This window comes from Aythya ferina, assembly GCF_964211825.1.
Source record: "Aythya ferina genome assembly, chromosome: 34".
Classification (NCBI taxonomy): Eukaryota; Metazoa; Chordata; class Aves; order Anseriformes; family Anatidae; genus Aythya; species Aythya ferina.
Window position 1 is genome coordinate 957,284 of NC_140331.1, and position 19,262 is coordinate 976,545.

Below are 19,262 nucleotides of genomic sequence, written 5' to 3' on the forward strand. Positions count from 1 at the left end.
GCAGAACATACCAGGATGTGCTGCGTAATCCCGGAATTACCAAGCTATAAGAAGGGACCCTGGCGGGGGTGAGGTGCGCGCCGTTGGCGGAGCCGAGACTCCCCGGCCGCCCAGCGCTGTTTTGCTTGCTGCTTGCTTACTCAATAAATTCCTTTCTATGATTATTACAGTGCTCTCTGAAAAATTAATCAAGGGGGCAACTTATAACACCCCCCCATGTCCCCACATCCCTCCCCATGTACCCACGTGTCCCACGTCCCCCTCGTGTCCCCATGTCCCCCAACATGGGCAGGAGGAGCTCCCAGGTGGCTGATGCCAGCAAGGAGCAAGCTGCTTGCACGAGGCGTTCCACGTTAGACTGCTGGGAGAGATGGAGGCTGGGAGGGGAGCACAGCGGCCCCTGGGGCAGCGCAGGAGGAGGCCTCAGCACCCAGCGTGTCCCGGGTACAGCAGAGTCATGGAAATGTGCTTCTGACATTTCTCCTTGCTGATTCCAGAGAAACGGCCTGAACTGCCACCCTTCCCGGGCACCTTGAACGTCATTTATCAAGGAAAAGTGCAGCCCTGGAACAGGAAGGCCGAGCAGAAGAAGGAGCCTTCGTTGAGGTGAGGCTGGAGGCTCCGGGAGGGGGGGAGGAGGCTGCCGGGAGCCCCCCACTTCTCGGGGCTGGCCCCTCTGTTTGGGGTCTGCAGCCACGGGCGCTGCATGGGGAGGTGCAAGATGGGGCCCCAAAGATGTCGTGCAGGTGGATGAATTCTTTTCGCTTTGGCCTTTCGGCAGGCTGCCGCTGATGCCCAAGCTGCCTCCTGCCATAAAGGAGCTTTTGCGCAACCAGCTGCAGACAGGAGCTGCGCCCAAAACAGAGCCCAGGAGCAAATCGAAACAAGAGACCAAAACAGCACCCAAAGAGGAGGCGCAAGACCGGGGCCGGGCAAAGGCTGAAAAATCTGCAAAACAGCAGAAGAGCAAGGGCCAAAAAGCAGCAAAAGCCCCTCCTGAAGTCAGGAAGGTATCTATCCTGGAAGCCCGGCCAGAGACGGAGCGAGTGAAGAGCCCCGAATCTCAGAAAGCCCCAGGCACGCTAGAAACACCCATCGTGTCCATGCTGTCCCTGCCAAGCTCGGAGGGCAGCATGCCTCAGGAGCCCAGCGACGACAGCGGCAGATTCCAGCGAGGGAGCTCCAGCTCCCAAAGACTGCCGAAGTTACGGGCTGGGAGGTTCTGGTCCGTGCTTCCAGACCACCCGGAGATGGAAGCATCCAATTCCAAGCCCTCTGTTTCTGGGACAGTGACACACCAGGGGGCAAGTTCTGAGCATCAACTGCCAAAGCTCCTACCCAGGCCCTCAGCGCTGTTGCCTATAGGTGTTAGAGCCAGGCTGCACAAGGAGCCCAGCGACCCCTCTACTACTGGGTGTGGTGTAAATGCCTGAAGTAACTAGGAAAATGAAACTAACATTCCCATTTTTAAGGAAAAGGTACAGCATTGAAGAGGCTTTCAGGGTAGGGCATAACTGCATTATCTGAGCATTCCCTAGGCTCCCAACCTTAGATGCTATCGCGCTGGGGAAACTTGGTGTGCAAGCTCTAAGGAACAGCACGGAGCGTAGAGTGGAGTGGAGACACCACGGCTAGGCTCTGTAATCAGGTGGGGCCTCGATTGTTCCTGTGCACAAAGCTGCCCTTTTTGCCACCCTAAGCCAAAGACCTGTCATGTTTTGACAAATGCTGTACCCTAGTGTACTTTTGGCTCTTTATAATATCATTATAATACCAAAACACACCTCCATCCCAAAAGCTACCCGCCTCCAAGGTGCGACCACCCCTCACTGAGCATGCGCTCTGAATTTCTCGGAGCGTATTACTTTAAACGGAGACGGGAAAACTTTACACCAATCATAACTAAGAGATGCTTGACTAGAGCCACTCAAGCTCCACCTAAAAGATAGAAAATAATATAAATTGGCCCAAGAGAAAGGGGATGTTAGGGAAGATACCACCGTCAGGGGAGATACCATCCCGAGGACAACATCCTTAGGACCTCCTGACTCCTGGGATCAGTCGATGGGCTGAGCCTCTCTTCCCCCCGCACTGGGACACCTTTGGGTGAGATCTGAATACTTGCTTATAAATCTCTACGGAGTCTTTGATCCTTTTAACGCGTTTATTTCTAGGCTGCACACCTGTGACACCTGTAAACACCTGTAACACCTGTAACATCTATAACATCTATAACATCTATAACACCTGTAACATCTGTAACACCTACAACATCTATAACACCTGTAACATCTGTAACACCTATAACACCTTTGTATTTTATGCATACTAGCTTGCTTTTGCAGACAGTCACCATCGCCGGCAATCCAAAAGAACCTGATTATCTGTTGCTGTAATAAACCATACTTGATTGCATTGTGATAACTCTCATTAAGTGCAATGAGGGTGAGGGTGGTTATCCGTGGTAGTTCAGTGTTCTGAATCTAACCAGACCCCCAGACAGTTAATGCATTTTTGGTGAGTGTCCGAACGGACCCCCAGATGGTTAATGCGTTTTTGGTGAATGTCTGAACGGACCCCCAGACCGTTAATGCGTTGATGGTGAATGTCTGACGGGACCCCCAGACGGTTAACATGTTTTTGGTGAGTGTCCAACTGGTTCAGTACTCTGAATCCGACCGGGCCCATAACGGTTAATCAGCTACACCCCTTAACGCGACACTGGGACAGTGACAGAAGAGGGGGCCAGCTCTTCACAAATGCAAATAACAAAGCAAAAAACCCAGGCTCCCGACGCCATGCCCTGTATCTATGAGAGCCCTCTGTTTCTGGGACACAGATACACAAGGGGGCCAGCTCTGTGCATCCTCAGTCGCCAGAGCTCAAACCCAGGCTCCCGCCGCCGACGCCCAGTCCCTGGTGAGCCAAGCTTTGATTGCTCGGAGCTGCAAGAATGCCGTCAGAGGTGGCAAAACAGGTGTATGATCCACATCCCTGTTCCCTTGGGGGCTCAAGCCTTGGAGGAAAGTAGTTCTGGGGACAGCGGGGCCTCTCCAACGAGATCTCAGTTTTGAGCCGGGGGTTGCTTCGATCCAAGCAGAACCTTCGGCTCCTCCATGGCTAGCCTCAAGTCCCTCAAGCTCCCTTCTGTTGCCACACAGGCACACACATGCAGACACACGTTATTTGGCAGCATTTAGAAGGCCTAAGGAAGCAGGAGGCTGCTCTTGGCCCGAGAGGAGTGTGTGTTTGCAGCTGGGTGCTGGTTTCCAGGCCGGGTGGGAAGAGAGGGGCTTTGTGGGTGGGCCTGGCAGAGCTGAACCCTGCTGCTGGCCGGGTCTGGGGATGGGGTGAGCAGAGGGAGGGAAACGGCGGGACCTGAAGCCATCCGCGGGGCCCGCGTGTGGGCAAAGAGCCCCAAAAACCTGTAGCAGTTTTTGCTCACTCTCACTCCCTTCACAGAAATCCATCTGACAGCGGATGACGAGACAGTGGAGGAAACATGATGATGTTTCCAGCTGAGGGACCTTCTCCACGGCCTCCATGGCCAGGAACCTCCCCTTGCTGGGACAAGAGCTGGGAAGCTGCCCTCAGAGCAACGTGGAGAAAACCTGCACGTCCCTGGAGGGGAAAGGAGAGGATGCGACGGCAGCTGGGGAGAAAAAGACAGCACCATTTCCATCCCGCTGGGCTGCGCTGCCACAACGGAACCTGCCAAGTAAAATGATTTTTCCAAGTGCTTCTGCTTGTCAAGTAAAATTCTGCACAGCAATTGCGGCACTTAAGACTCATTTGGGTTTGAGGGGGATTCTATTGCTCGAGAATTTCAACTTTTGATGGCTAGCCTTGTTTGGGTAAATGCTCATCGGTGGCTTTTGATGGCAAATTGCAGGCTTTGATGGTCAGCTTAGTCCAAGGACTGAATGCTTCTGCCCCTGAGCCCCGCATCTGAAACTCCCAGCAAAGAATCAGCTACCGTTTGCTGCTAACACTCTAACCTTGCTTACCCTTCCGTCTTCCCTCGACATTTCTCTCTGTATTTTTTTCCCGGACCTGCTCCTATTTCCTTTGGCTCGTTTTGTTTCTTGACCATGTTTCTTGAATCCTTGCTACCTGACACCCAAGACCAAATAGGCTCTTTCCTACAGGAAATAGGAAAGTGCTGTTTAGAGTTGGCTTACCTGAACCATCGCTGAAGGACCGGAGCCCAGTCTCTTGCTCTCCACGTGCTGCTGCCTCAGCACCACGGAGGAAATGGCCATCTCTTTTTGGGGGGGTGTGCGCGTGTCTACCTTCTGGGGACGACTTAATTCCAGGCTGCAAAATATTTAAAAAGTCAACCTACGATTGCCCCTGGAAGGCAGAGAGGGCACAAAATGGCTCCGTATCAAGTTGGCAAGTGCTGGGGTCGTTGCTGCAAAACTTTTAGGCCACACAATGCCCTTGATTTTCCGTTCCTTAAATGAGCTCACCCGTCACGTTTCGTTCTTAACTGTCCCAGTCCCTACCTTTCCTCAACCCTAACTGCTAACACAAACCCCAAAATCAATTAACACCCCCAAATCGAAACCACATGCCTAAACCCAAACCATAAACAGAAACCACCAACAGTAAACCCCATCCAGAATCTCAACCGAAAACTCAATCCTACACCTTTTAACCCCTACCCTAAGGATACCTGCCATCCCTAAATGCCAAAACAGAACTCGAGCCTTTAACCCTAACCCTAACCCTTAACCCCATGCATAAACCCCAAACATAACCCATATTCTGGCACTCGAACTCTAAATCCTGAAGTAATAATCACAATCCATAATCCCCAACACAGAACTTTGCCCCTCGACCCCTTTCCCAAACCACTACCCCTAGCACTAACCTCTACCCTAACCCTAAACCAGAACCCGAACCCGAACGCAGGGACCTCCAGGCTGGGAGGTGTCTGGGAGCACAGCTGAGGTGGGACCAGCGCCTGGTGACACTGGCGACGCTGTCACCCTGCCTGGCCACAGCAGAGCTGTGTCACCCACCCCAACGGCTCCATCGACCACAGCTTCCCCCAGCACCTCCCAGTTGGGTGACCCCAAACTGGAGACACGCGAGGCCAGTGCAGCCGTCGAGGGACCCAGGTGGGCTGGGACACCGGGGACAGGGACCTCAGGACACTCACCCGTGGTCTGGGGCAGGAACGGGCCCAGAACTGGGGGCAGACACCACGTCCTGCCACCACCACCCAGGGGTCCTGCTGTCCCCACGGACCCCCAGGACCCAGAGAAGGCCCCCACTGCTCCCAGGGAGCCCATCAGCAGCACTGAGGGCAGACCCAGCCACGTGCCGGGCTTTCGGGAAGTTTTTCCCTCAAAATCACACAACACAGCACAAAGCTGTCACCTGCTGCAGTTCTTCAACATCACTTTTTACCCCAGCGTCACTGTGCCAACACAGGCGCAAAGACACCGACGTCACCAGCAGCACGTGGAAATCTCCCCCACCCCCCTATCCCTTTTAGGGAAAATGGTTGCACATCCTGAACAGTTCTCTACGTGTTATAAGTTGCCCCCTTGTTTAATTTTTCACAGAGCACTGTAATAATCATAGAAAGGAATTTATTGAGTAAGCAACAGCAAGCAAAACAGCGCTGGGCGGCCGGGGAGTCTCGGCTCCGCCAACGGCGCGCACCTCACCCCCGCCAGGGTCCCTTCTTATAGCTTGGTAATTCCGGGATTACGCAGCACATCCTGGTATGTTCTGCGCCTGCGCGCACTGTTGCTAGGCGGTCGTGTCTGTCCCTCTGGTGGTCGTGAAGATGAAGGCCGTAGTCTTCCTCGGTGTTGTGGTTCAACTTCTTGTTTTATTTGGTCATGTTGGCCCAGCGTGAGACAGGAAGGCAGGATGTTGCTACACTAGTTTAGCGACTTATCAGGAGGGGGTTACCTGAGCTTTGCAACAGTGTCTTTGAACAAAAGAGGCAACTGAGATGCAGAAAGAGGGAAGGGGAGGGGGTTCTCTTTCTTTGTTACATTAAGCAAAAGAATTTTCATAGTGTCTAGCCAAGCATTATACAGCTCCTTACTTGAGAAGGGAGCTTTCCCAACTCCCGCTCCTCAAACAGAACTCCTTGTTTTTATAATACAAAAGACAATGAACAAACATTTATGGTGTATTACACAAAGCCCTCTCTTCAGGGTCCAAGCCCTTTTTTCTCTTTAGGGTTCAAGCCCTTTTAGTGGGTTTACGTGGCAAGGCTTTGGTAGCAGGGGGCCATAGGGGTGGCTTCTGTAAGAAGGATCTAGCAGCTGCACCATGTTAGGTAAGGGCCCCACTGCTGACCAGAGCTGAGCCAATAAGCGATGTTGTTTTGTGCCTCTGTGAGAGCATATTTAAGACAGGGCCCAAAAACCGCTGCGATACACAGCAGCTGGGAGAGTGAGAGGAGTGAGGAACAGCCTTGCAGGCGCCAAGGGCAGTGCAGAAGGATGGGGAGAGGTGCTCCAGGCATGGAGCAGAAGTCCCCTGCGGCCTGTGGTGAGGCCCATGGTGAAGCAGGCTGTCCTCCTGCAGCCCATGGAGTACCACGGTGGAGCAGGGTTCCACGCTGCAGCCCGTGGAGGAGACCACGGTGGAGCAGGTGGCCCTGCACGAACGGAGGCTGCGGCCTGTGGAAGACCCCTGCCCGAGCAGATTCCAGGCTGGACCTGTAGCCCGTGGAGAGGAGCCCACGCAGGAGCAGGGGGTCTGGCAGGAGCGGCTGCCCGTGGGGGAGCCAGGTTGGAGCAGTTTGCTCCTGAGGGAAGGATCCCGTCGTACGGACCCATATCTGGAGCAGTTCTGGAAGAGCTGCTGCCTGTGGGAAGCCCACGCCGGATCAGTTCATCAAGGACTGCATCCCGTGGGAGGACCCCACAGCACAGGGGATGAGAGTGACCGAGAAGGAGCGGCAGAGAAGAAGTGCTGCAGACTAACCATAACCCCCATTCCCCCGTGTCCCTGCACCGCTCGGGGGGAGAGGTGGAAGAGGGTGGATGGGGGGAAGGTGCTTTTGGTTTCTTTCCTTTGTTTCTCACTTCTCTAGCTTGTTAGTAATAAGCAATAAATCTTACTGTCTCCCTATGCCGAGCCTGTTTTGCCCCTTACGATAATTACCTGGTGATCTCATTGTCCTTATCTCAACTTTGAGCCCTTTTCATCGTATTTTCTGCCCATTCCTCTTTGAGGAGGGGGAGTGAGAGAGCGGTTGTGGTGGAGCTTGGCTGCCCACTCGAGTGGAACCACCACAGCCCTTCTCTTCAGGGCAAACAAACAAACAAACAAACTGTTCTTCAGGGCCCAAACCCTTCTCCTTAGGGCAAAAAAACCCCTATTATTCAGGGCCCAAGCACCTCTCTTTGGGGCTGAAGCCCTTCTCTTCAGGGCCCAAGCCCCTCTCTTTAGGGCACAGAGTCTCATTGTGGGGGGCTGAATCTCCACAGTAAGCCCCAAGCCCTCTTTGAAGCAGGCATGGCCTCGTTTGTAGGGTATAATGAGACCTCTGAGGGAGCAAGGGCTCGTTGTAGGGCCCAAATCCTCATTTCAGGGCCCCAAACACCACGGTGGGGTCCACAGTCCCAGTTTTTGGTTTGGGATTTCAAAGTGTCCGTCTGAGCACTCACAGCCACGTTTTAAGGGCCCAGACCCTCATTTTTAGGACCCCAAACCTTCTTTTAGCGTCCAGGTCCCATCTTAAGGGTCCAAGGCTCCCAGTTTCACCATCCAAAGTCTGTTGGTCAGCACTGGGGTGACGTGACAAGGGGGTGGCTGCGGGGGGTACCCCCTAATTGAAGGATAAGGGTGTCCACCGTACCTCCCAGGAGCCCCGAGACCTACGTACAGTGTGACTGGTACAGGAAAAGGATGAGTGAGGGGGACCCCAGTGCACCCAGTGCCCCCAAACACTCCTAATGGTGCAACTGGAGCACCATTAGCCTTCATTTTGGAACCCAAAGCCACATTTGAGTGTTCACATCCCCATTGTAATGGCCCAAAGCTTTCTCTAAGGATCCAAACCCCAAACTGCTTTATAGAGCCCAGTGAATCAGTTTGAAGATCAAAGCATCTGTTTTACTATCAAAATATCAAGTTTGGATCCAGATCCTGCTTTTTATGGCCCAAAGACTAGAATTTTTTAAATCAGTGTTGTTTCCAGTCTCCTATACCTCATTTTGGGGTCTAAAACTTCCTTCAGAGGGCTTCCACCCTCAGTTTTAGAGCCTCATGCCTCCTATTTAGGGCCCAAACCCTTCTCATTAGGCCCCAAACCCTTCTTCCCTTTCTGCCCCGAACCCCTCTCTTTTGGGCCCAAACCCTTCCCTTCAGGGCCCAAACGCTTCTCTTCAGGGCAAAAAAAAACCAACAATTCTTCAGGGCACAAAACCCTTTCTGAGGGCCCAAGCCCTTCTTCTCTTTAGGGCCCAAGCCCTTCTTCTCTTTAGGACCCAAATCCCTCTCTTCAGGGCCCATACCCTTCTTCTCTTTAGGGCCCAAGCCCTTCTCTTTAGGGCCCAGACCTAAGAATGATGGTGTCCGTGGGCATGGACACATTTCACCAGGACCCTCAGGGGTACTTCTCCATCCAAGTCCTGCTGCGTGTTCCCGGGGATTGCTGTACAGAAGAGCCGGACTGCTGTGCTGTCTTATTGGATATTTATTGAAGCTGCAGCCCGGGGCTCAGTAATTGCCCCAGGCTGCACCCCGGGGGGGCCTCCCCCAGCCCTTGAAGGAGGGTGGGGGGGGCCGTGGGGGCGGTGCCCGTGCCCATGAGGACTGGGGGGCGCTGGGCCCGTCGCGTGCCTTCCATGGTGTTTGTGGAGGGCGTGGGGGCCGCGGAGGCCGCGGAGGCCGGGCTGGTGGCAGGCGGGCAGGTCTTCCAGGCACTGCTGGTGGCCGCTGGCGTCGGGCCTGGCTCTCAGGCCTAGCACGGTGCTCTGGCCTCCTGGACGGGCTCAAGGAGCGGCCACGGCTGTCGCTCTGGGCTGCCTGGGCTGCGGCGAGGCGCCTGCGGGGACAGGAATTGCTGAGGCCGTGCTGCGGCTGCGGTGCCAGGCGGGTGCGAGGCAGCGGGGTGCAGGCACCCGGCTGTACGTGAGCTGTGGGCACGCAGTGCTCTGTGCAGAATTTGGGGCGCCATGTGCCCTGGGCTGGGATTCTGCTCCCCTCCACAACATTCCCTGGCTCGCCTCCTCCCCAGCGCCTCACCGGCCATCCTCACCTGCCTGCTCTGCACGTGCTGTCCCCCGCAGAGACAGGGGTGCATAGCTGGGCTCAGCATGGCCAGGCCCCAAAAACCACCGTCTGCCCTTCCCCAGAGCGCCTGGCAAGGACCAGCACTCAGCTCCCTGCCTGGCCCTGGCCCTGGCCCTGGCCCTGGCCCTGGCCCTGGCCCTGGCCCTGGCCCAACAAGGCGGCAGCCTCGGCTCACTGTTCGGTGAGGTGCTGCCCATCCGCTCTTTGGGATGTGTAATTAAACACACAAGCCCTGTCTGTGCTGAAGACACGCACGCTGGCAGCGCTCAGGTGCGGCTGTGACACATTAGATGTCACTCTCCAAGGCAAGGCCCTTTGCCTACGGCTGTCCCTGGCTCTGCTCTTGCTGCGGAAGGACCACGTTTAGCTAAGAGCAGCAACAGAAAAACTGGCTCCAGAACAGAATACCCAGGAATTAGAGGCCAGCTAAAGCAGCGGACAGCAGAAAGTTCAGAAGAGTCTGGTCAAAAACTAACTGCTCACTTCACAATACGCCAAAGACAACTGCTACCTGGCTAGCAGCAGACATATACTAATGTTAACAAAGTTAAGGAAAAGAATTTGGGAGCGGGGGAGAAGGAGAGGGAGTGTGGGAACAACAACTCACTGATTTTTCTGCCTCCAGCGCCGGATAAGCATGCAGCAGGCAACTGTCACAAGCAGGAGGGGAACCAAGAATGCCGCAGCGCCTTCTATGCAGTAACTTCGGAAATTTGGGGGCTCTGCAGTGTTTGCATTGTTCTCCCCATCCACGCCTGGAAGAACAATTGTGGACATTGCTGTGTCCTGTGCACTACCGGGAATTCAGGAGCACAGGAGAGCCAGTGAGGCAGTGCCCCATCTGCACTGGGTCAGGGCATCACTCTGGGCCGCGCTACACCGGAGGGAGGGGTCCCGTTTCCCAGCGTCTGCTCCATGGGTTTCACATGGCCTCGTTCCCTCAAGTGCAAAGTTGCAAAATCCCTGGGAGCGGGGTGCGCTGGGAGGTGACCCCTCTCTAACCACAGCCACAGAGCTTTGTGAGCGTCTCTCCGCTGCACTGCTGTCACATGCTGTCACAGCCCAGGGCAGACAGCCATCCCCAGGGAGCCACTCCTGCCTTCCTCTGCAACACTTGCTGCCTACTGACACTCTGGGCTTTGGCTGCTGCCATGAGGTGCAAGAGCGGGTACCAGGGCAAGAACCTGCACGCGCATGCTGGTTCTGCTTGGTGACAGCGGATGGCCAAGAAACAGCCTTTACCTGGTGTGGCAGTTGCCCGCATTGCCTCTGTTCCTTTGTCAGAGAGGGGCAGCGTGCGACTGCTTCCTTGCCAAAGCGCGTCCTTCGGCACAGTCTGACTGTCTGTCCCTTGAGAAAGAAAGCAGGACAGTGGGAATGTAAGTAACTGCTCCTCCTTGAACCATATTGTGGGCACAATTACAAGCAAACGCCCATTGCTGCTGGCTGGATACCAATGTTTGCACGCAACAGCTCGGACCAGTAATGGTAATGCTGGGCTAGAGGCTGCCCCTGGGACCAGGCTGGACCCACAAGCGGCAGCAGGGGCGCTCGGCCATCTCTGGGGCTCAGCAGTGCCTGCTAGGTGTGAAACGGAGTGTCTCCATTCTGACCCATCCCTTCCTGCTGTGCAGGTTACGGTGCGTCCACACACGGATTTAGAACCTCAGCTTCTCAAGACTTATGGCGCACAGAGTGAAATATACCCACCAGGTGCTGCCTTCGCTAACTCCTTTCTGATTTTCTCTAAGATGTGAGACGACGCTGGGGAAGGTTTTATTCTTCCAGCTTCATCCTTTGCTCTTAGAGGACCTGAACAGAAAGCAGCAAGAGCACTTTGGCACCAGTGCAATTTGGAGACCAGGGAGTTGTTTGTGAAGTCAGGGGAATGACTACCCACCCCTGGGAGACCAGCTGGGCTCCAGCGCAGGAAGCAGCCGAGGATCTGGCAAAGCCCTCCGTGGGGACGCTTCTGCAAGCAAAGACCCGTGAGAACTTTGTGTCACATCAACACCTACACCAGTAGCTCTATGGCCAAGAAACAGCCTTTACCTGGTGTGGCAGTTGCCCGCATTGCCTCTGTTCCTTTGTCAGAGAGGGGCAGCGTGCGACTGCTTCCTTGCCAAAGCGCGTCCTTCGGCACAGTCTGACTGTCTGTCCCTTGAGAAAGAAAGCAGGACAGTGGGAATGTAAGTAACTGCTCCTCCTTGAACCATATTGTGGGCACAATTACAAGCAAACGCCCATTGCTGCTGGCTGGATACCAATGTTTGCACGCAACAGCTCGGACCAGTAATGGTAATGCTGGGCTAGAGGCTGCCCCTGGGACCAGGCTGGACCCACAAGCGGCAGCAGGGGCGCTCGGCCATCTCTGGGGCTCAGCAGTGCCTGCTAGGTGTGAAACGGAGTGTCTCCGTTCTGACCCATCCCTTCCTGCTGTGCAGGTTACGGTGCGTCCACACACAGATTTAGAACCTCAGCTTCTCAAGACTTATGGCGCACAGAGTGAAATATACCCACCAGGTGCTGCCTTCGCTAACTCCTTTATGATTTCCTCTACGATGTCAGAGGACGCTGGGGAAGGTTTTATTCTTCCAGCTTCATCCTTTGCTCTTAGAGGACCTGAACAGAAAGCAGCAAGAGCACTTTGGCACCAGTGCAATTTGGAGACCAGGGAGTTGTTTGTGAAGTCAGGGGAATGACTACCCACCCCTGGGAGACCAGCTGGGCTCCAGCGCAGGAAGCAGCCGAGGATCTGGCAAAGCCCTCCGTGGGGACGCTTCTGCAAGCAAAGACCCGTGAGAACTTTGTGTCACATCAACACCTACATCAGTAGCTCTATGGCCAAGAAACAGCCTTTACCTGGTGTGGCAGTTGCCCGCATTGCCTCTGTTCCTTTGCCAGAGAGCGGCAGCGTGCGACCGCTTAATTTCCAAAGCACCTCCTTCGGCACAGTCTCTCTAACCATCCCTTTAGAAAGAAAGCGGGACACTGATTATAAGGAACTGCTCCTCCTTTCGAGGATGGTATCTTTGGAAGCTAGTGCTTCTCACTGTGTGAGTGAAATATACCCACCAGGTGCTGCCTTCGCTAACTCCTTTATGATTTCCTCTACGATGTCAGAGGACGCTGGGGAAGGTTTTATTCTTCCAGCTTCATCCTTTGCTCTTAGAGGACCTGAACAGAAAGCAGCAAGAGCACTTTGGCACCAGTGCAATTTGGAGACCAGGGAGTTGTTTGTGAAGTCAGGGGAATGACTACCCACCCCTGGGAGACCAGCTGGGCTCCAGCGCAGGAAGCAGCCGAGGATCTGGCAAAGCCCTCTGTGGGGACGCTTCTGCAAGCAAAGACCTGTGAGAACTTTCTGTCCCATCGCCATCTACATCGATAGCTCAGTAGGAGAGCATACCAGGGGTCGTGCCTTGACAGGGCACACACACGTGCCAGTCTGTACCCTGCCACCTGCAGAGATGCTTGGCTTTGAGCTGGCAGCTCTCAAAGGAAATCAAAAGCCACAACTTACCCACGCCATCTCCCAGAGCTACTGTCCTGGAACCCATCTGGGAACCTGCATCACCTTTGCCTTCGGTCCCATCTGTAAACACAAGAGGATAGAGCCCCTCCCGTGAACTGCATCAATATACTCCTTCTGACCAGAGTGACAACTCAACCTCAAGGTGCCTGCTGGCTCTGCAGCACCTACATGCTCCTTCCTTCCCCTGACTGACCAGGCGGATTAACCTCAGGCTCGTGGACCACACCAAGCTGAGGTGTTGAGTAGCCAGAGCCTGCAAGAACTCCTTAATGAAGCACAGAAGAGAAACATTCCCCTCGCATGGTGCGATCTGCCTCCTCCTGAGTGAGCTGCAGCGACTGGAGGGGGCTCAGGCAATGATGAGGGACCCAGGCACGAGCCCAGATTTCCAAAGCCACAAAGGGGCCTGCTGAGCTGTAGGCTCTCTCTCGGCCTCTTCCCAAATCCTCTCTCGAGGCCGTGCGCAACACCCCACAGGGACCACGCCGACAAAGATGTGGCCCCTCAGGTCTTTCTTACGGGAAGATGTCTGCTGGGCACAAAGGAACCCCCACGCAGGGGGAGCCTGCAGACCCCAGGAAAAACGATCACCCATGTTTGTCATGGAGCAGCCCGCTGGCCAGTGAGCAGCTGAACCCTTGCTGAGCTAGCTCAACAAAGCGTTAGCAAATAGCAAGGAAATGAACACTGACAACTTACCACCTGTGGGACCCATACTGGCAGGCTCAGGAGCAGGATTCCACGGAGGCACTTCACCAATACTGCCTGTGGGCACAAGTGGGATCAGACACAGGGAAGGGGAGCTTCCATTGCCTCTCGGGGCCTGCCTCCTCCTCAGTGACTGGGAGGCACTGGCAAAAGAGGTCAGGCAATGACGTGGCCCAAATAGGAAGAAAAGCCTGGGTTCTCCCCTCTCTGTGGAGAGGGGCAGGGGTGGCATCTCTCCAAGTGAAGAAATACTCAGGGCTCATTTGTGCAAGCCCCCTCAAGGCACAAACCCACTTGGAAGACCCTCAAGAAACTATTACAGCACAGTAGCCATCTTCCTTCAAGGAAGCCCACTCACAACTCACCTCGGGGATCCTCCTGAGGCTCCAAACCAGGATCCAGCTGAGAAGCTGGATATGGAGAACCAACCTTGTCATCATCTAAAAGCAAGCAGAGACGAGAGAAGTTCCCATGGCATGCTGTGCATTGACTGAGGGGGCTGAGGCTTCTCGGCCTCAGCGCCGCTCCCGGCCCCCCCGGCAGGAAAAGACCCCTCAGCAGCCACGGCCCCACCATGCCACCCTGCGCGGCTTCTGCCTCCTGCCTGCCCCCTGCCCGCGGTGCCCGCCCGGCCCTGCTGCTATCCCGGCCCCGGCCCCTCCATCAATATGCGTGCCGCGCAGCACCATGCCGCCCAGGCTTTGGTGTTGGCCCCGGCCCTGTCCACCCACCTGCTCCCGGTGGTCGCCATGGCGCAGCCTGGGCACCCCGGGCACACAGGGCCACCAGGAGGAGGAAGAGGAGGCAGGCACGGGCCGTGGCTCCCCACACTCGCACCATGCTTCCACCACCACCGCTGCAGCTGCAGCTAGTGCTGCCGTCAGGACCGGTGCGCAGCAGTGCCTGTGGCCCGGCCCAGCATCACAATGGGGTGTCGGGACCTCACGGCCCAGCACTGCATCACCCAGAGGTGCTGTGACCTTGCAGCCCTCACGGTGTCACGGAGCAGCGTTGGACCTCACGGTCCTCGCAGAGTCACGGAGCAGCGCTGGGATCTCATGGCCCTTGCAGCGTCACGGAGAGGTGTAGTGACCTCACGGCTTGGCACAGTGTCACAGCAGAGTTCCGCAGATATTCTGCACCTCTGCTCACGCTTCTTGCTCAGAGGTTTTCAGGTGAAACTCTTGTTTTACCCGATTTCCAGTGGTGATTTATCTGGATGCAGAATCTGTCTTTGAGACCTAATGATTCCCTAAATTGCCAAGGTGATGGCATTCACGCTCTGCGGGTGTCAACTCGCAGGCTGGCAGCCAGCTGGAAGAGTTGACACGGTGTCTGCGGGCTTCGAAGGGGGCTTTCCTTTGTGAAGGAAGACACAGTGAGAAATGTGGCTGGGTTTTGCTCCTTTTGTTGAACCTCTTCTCTCTTCTTCCCCGCCTCTGAATGCGGCCATTACTTCCAAGGGGCTGACCAGTCTCCCAGCGCGGTTGTAAAAGCAGCAGCACACTCATCTGTGATGACCAGAGAAACCAGTGATGATGTTGATGTGCACCACTCGGTCATAAATAATGACAGTAAGCGTCCTGTGCTGCACAGTCGCCATCCCAGTTCCAGCACAGCTGTCCCACTACGTGCACTGCTGTCCCAGTACCAGCAGCGCTGCCCCACCAAGCTGTACTAGTACCAGCAGCATGGCCCCAGTAAGAGCATCACCACCCGACTATCAACATCACCATCCCACTTCCAGTACCACCTCCAGCACCTTGATTGCCCCCAGCTCCAGTACTGGTATCCCCATGGGGCCCCAGCACCACTACTGGCATCTCTGTCCAGGACTGCTAGCAGCATCCCCAACTTGCTGCCAGCACGCACAGCACCAGCATCCCCACCCCGTGCTGGTATTGGCAACTCCAGCCCCAGCAGCACCAGCCCCAGCATCCCCCAGCCCACCACGAGCACCCCAGACACGCACCTCCTGGGGACCCTTACAGACAGCCACACCATTGGCTCCCCATCACAGCTCCATGGTACCAGTGGTGGTACCACAGGCCCCGCTTCCACCACAGAAGGGAGCAGCATTTGCACCCCTGCAAAAGACAGGAGGTGGAAAACAACCAAAGAAAGGAAACCCTAATAACCTGAAAGTACCCCAAGCTACTCACACCCGTCTCCAGCGCCTGCTTGCTGCCCCCATCCATGGAGCGATGCTGATGCTGTACCACCTGCAGAGATTGGCTTGGCTGACATTTGGGCTCTGCAGCACCTAGATACTCCTTCCTTCCGCTTAATTACCTGGCGGATTGCCCTGAGGCTCGTGGACCACACCACGCTGAGGTATTGAGTAGCCAGTGCCTGCGACAACTGCTGCAATCAAACACAGAAGAGAAACATTCCCCTCGCATGGTGTGATCTACCTCTTACTTAGTGACCTGCAGCGACTGGAAGGGGCTCAGGCAATGGTGAGGGACCTAGGCATGAGCCAGAGCCAAAACTCACTGATTTTGCTGCCTCCGATGCTGCATAAGCATGCAGCAGGCAACTGCTGCAAGCAGGAGGGGAACCAAGAATGCCGCAGCGCCTTCTATGCAGTAACTTTGGAAATTTGGGGGCTCTGCAGTGTTTGCATTGTTCTCCCCATCTACGCCTGGAAGAACAATTGTGGACATTGCTGTGTCCTCTGCACTCCTGGTAATCCCACAGGAGGTCTGACATTGCCAGGAAGTGTTCTTTTTCATTTGGGTAGCATCTCTGAAAAAGTGAAAATCCTCAGGCCGCAATGCTTCCTGAGGTTCAGCAGAAGCTGCGGAATCTGACAAAGTCACTGCAACTCAGTGCACATGGAGCCTCCCTGTTGACTCCCAGCTTTGTTTTTCCTCCATCCTTTGTTTTCCCTGCCATAATGCCAAGAGTCCCATGTCTCAGGTTTGCTCCCCCTGCTCTCTGGAGTTCTAAAAGTTCTTAGGTACTTGCCCACCTTCACTGCTCGAAGCACACTTGGAGCCTTAGGGACAAAACTGAACAAAAATCAGGAGCCCTGGAGAGCCAGTGAGGCAGTGCCCCATCTGCACTGGGTCAGGGCATCACTCTGGGCCGCAGTACACCGGAGGGTGGGGTCCCGTTTCCCAGTGTCTGCTCAATGGGCTTCACATGGCCTCTTTCCCCCAAGAGCAAAGTTCCAGAATCCCTGGGAATGGGATTTGGCCATGCCCCACAGAGAGCCCCTGAACCCCACAGGCTCCTGCTTGCTGCAGGCCCTCATCCACCCCGGACCCCCGGCACCCCTCCTCCTGGGGCTTCCGCTCCCGGGGCAGCTCCTCCCTGCTTCCTGGAACCTGACCAGGAGCAGGGGGCAGCCGCCACTCCCCTCAGGGTGTAATACACCATAAATGTTTGCTCAGTGTCTTTTGTGTTATAAAAACAAGGAGTTCTGGCCCCCTGCTGTGTCTCTGTCCCAGTAGTAGAGGCTTTCCTGGGTTCCTTGGGCAGTCTGGCTCTACTACCTACAGGCAACGGTGTCGGGAGCCTGGGTTTGAGCTCTGTCGGCTGAGGATGCTCAGAACCTGCCCCCTGGTGTGTCACTGTCCCAGAAATAGAGGTTTTGGAATTGGATGCTTCCATCTTCGGGCGGTCTGGAAGCACGGACCAGAACCTCCCAGCCCGTAACTTCGGCAGTCTTTGGGAGCTGGAGCTCCCTCGCTGGAATCTGCCGCTGTCGTCGCTGGGCTCCTGAATTATGCTGCCCTCCGAGCTTGACAGGGACAGCATGGGCACGATGGGTGTTTCTAGCGTGCCTGGGGCTTTCTGAGATTCGGGGCTCTTCACTCGCTCCGTCTCTGGCCGGGCTTCCAGGATAGATACCTTCCTGACTTCAGGAGGGGCTTTTGCTGCTTTTTGGCCCTTGCTCTTCTGCTGTTTTGCAGATTTTTCAGCCTTTGCCCGGCCCCGGTCTTGCGCCTGCTCTTTGGGTGCTGTTTTGGGCTCTTCTTTTGATTTCCTCCTGGGCTCTGTTTTGGGTGCAGTTTCTTCCTGCTGCTGGTTGCACAAAAGCTCCTTTATGGCAGGAGGCAGCTTGGGCATCAGCGGCAGCCTGCCGAAAGGACAAAGCGAAAAGAATTCATCCACCTGCACGACATCTTTGGGGCCCCATCTTGCACTCCCCCATGCAGCGCCCATGGCTGCAGACCCCAAACAGCCCTGAGAAGTGGGGGGCTCCTGGCAGCCTCCTCCCCGCTCCTGGAGCCCCCAGCCTCACCTCAACAAAGGCTCCCCTCAGGGGACACCGTGCTTCTTCCCAAAGATGAGGGGACCCCAACCCCAATGCCACCCCTCCCCCAGACCACTCAGGCTCCACCAACCTGCACTAAGGTGGCATCCAATGGGGAGTCTGTGTCAGTGTCACAGCCACTGCAGGAAGTTTTACTGCCAGTTTTCTTCCTATCACCAAAGATTTTAAGCTCGAATTCTTTGTGGCCACCGTGCCCAAGATGGCTGCCATTCGCCACCTCAGCCAGGAGACATTCTCGGATTACAAGCAACAGCCTAGAAGGGTACCTTTCCTAGTCAGCTCCCTTAGTCCCTGGATCAAGAAGTTATCAGCAAGGTGCTTTAGAAATTTCCTGGCTCTATTTGTGTCTGCTCTGTCATTCCCCACAACCCAAAGTCACACACACACTTAGGGACAAGTTCTCTTCAAACTTGGTTTCAGCGAAGCATAGAATTGCAGAGTCAGCTAGGTTGGAGGAGACCTCCAGACCTGTTAGTGTTAGGTCAGAGGTTGGACCTCCACCTGGTCCAACCTCTGACCTAACACTAACAGGTCCTCCACTAAACTATAGATCATTGCTATCTAAAAGGGCTGCTGGTACAGGCACATTTCTGATGGCATATGCTATTCACAAACTGTTTGCTCCATTACGAATTAGCATTACTATAGTTCCTGTGACATTTATTGTCCGATACTGCCAGAAGATTGGTTTCTTCAAATCTCCTACCCCAAATCCATGGTAACTTATTGTTTTTTACTCACCCAACGTGGGGCTCAAGGAATTTGGGATAAGGATGATAGTCGAGACAAGTAACAGGCAAAACATGGACTGGATTTTTTTAATGAATGTATTAGCTGTGAAGAATTTAAGAAAGCAGCAATTGTGAGGAATATGTTTCATATTAGTGTGGTGAAGGGACGAGGGGTGGGGTGTGTGTAAATTGTCCACCTTGTCGGTGTTGTGATGATGTTATGTTTATTTTGGTTTGGGGAATTCCTTTTCTTTTTGATGGAAATTTGTGAAGATTGTGATAATCACAGAATCACAGAATTTCTAGGTTGGAAGAGACCTCAAGATCATCGAGTCCAACCTCTGACCTAACACTAACAGTCCCCACTAAACCATATCCCTAAGCTCTACATCTAAACGTCTTTTAAAGACTTCCAGGGATGGTGACACCACCACTTCCCTGGGCAGCCTGTTCCAGTGTCTAACAACCTTTTCAGTAAAGAAGTTCTTCCTAAGATCCAACCTAAAACTCCCCTGGTGCAACTTAAGCCCATTCCCCCTCGTCCTGTCACCAGGCACGTGGGAGAACAGACCAACCCCCACCTCTCTACAGCCTCCTTTAAGGTATCTGTAGAGAGCAATAAGGTCGCCCCTGAGTCTCCTTTTCTCCAGGCTGAACAAGCCCAGCTCCCTCAGCTGCTCCTTGTAGGACTTGTTCTCCAGGCCCCTCACCAGCTTCCTCGCCCTTC

The 19,262-nt window shown here is 54.8% G+C and overlaps 1 protein-coding gene and 1 long non-coding RNA gene across 2 annotated transcripts; both read right to left on the reverse strand.

Moving 5' to 3' along the window:
* Positions 1–10,517: 10,517 nt before the first annotated feature.
* On the reverse strand, positions 10,518–11,251 carry LOC311425850. Its single transcript, XR_014686455.1, has 3 exons — positions 11,177–11,251; positions 10,987–11,088; positions 10,518–10,626 (listed from the first exon to the last, which is right to left on the reverse strand). It is a non-coding gene; the product is annotated as an uncharacterized lncRNA (long non-coding RNA).
* Positions 11,252–11,290: 39 nt separating this feature from the next.
* On the reverse strand, positions 11,291–15,710 carry LOC311425799 (uncharacterized protein; the record flags this gene model as incomplete). Its single annotated transcript, XM_084501810.1, has 11 exons — positions 15,682–15,710; positions 14,251–15,030; positions 13,885–13,959; positions 13,511–13,576; positions 12,800–12,871; positions 12,542–12,613; positions 12,352–12,453; positions 12,139–12,246; positions 11,987–12,058; positions 11,797–11,898; positions 11,291–11,436 (listed from the first exon to the last, which is right to left on the reverse strand). Exons 2-11 carry the CDS (start codon positions 14,357–14,359, stop codon positions 11,291–11,293), a joined length of 924 nt encoding a protein of 307 aa, XP_084357936.1. The 5' UTR covers positions 14,360–15,030; positions 15,682–15,710.
* Positions 15,711–19,262: the final 3,552 nt, after the last annotated feature.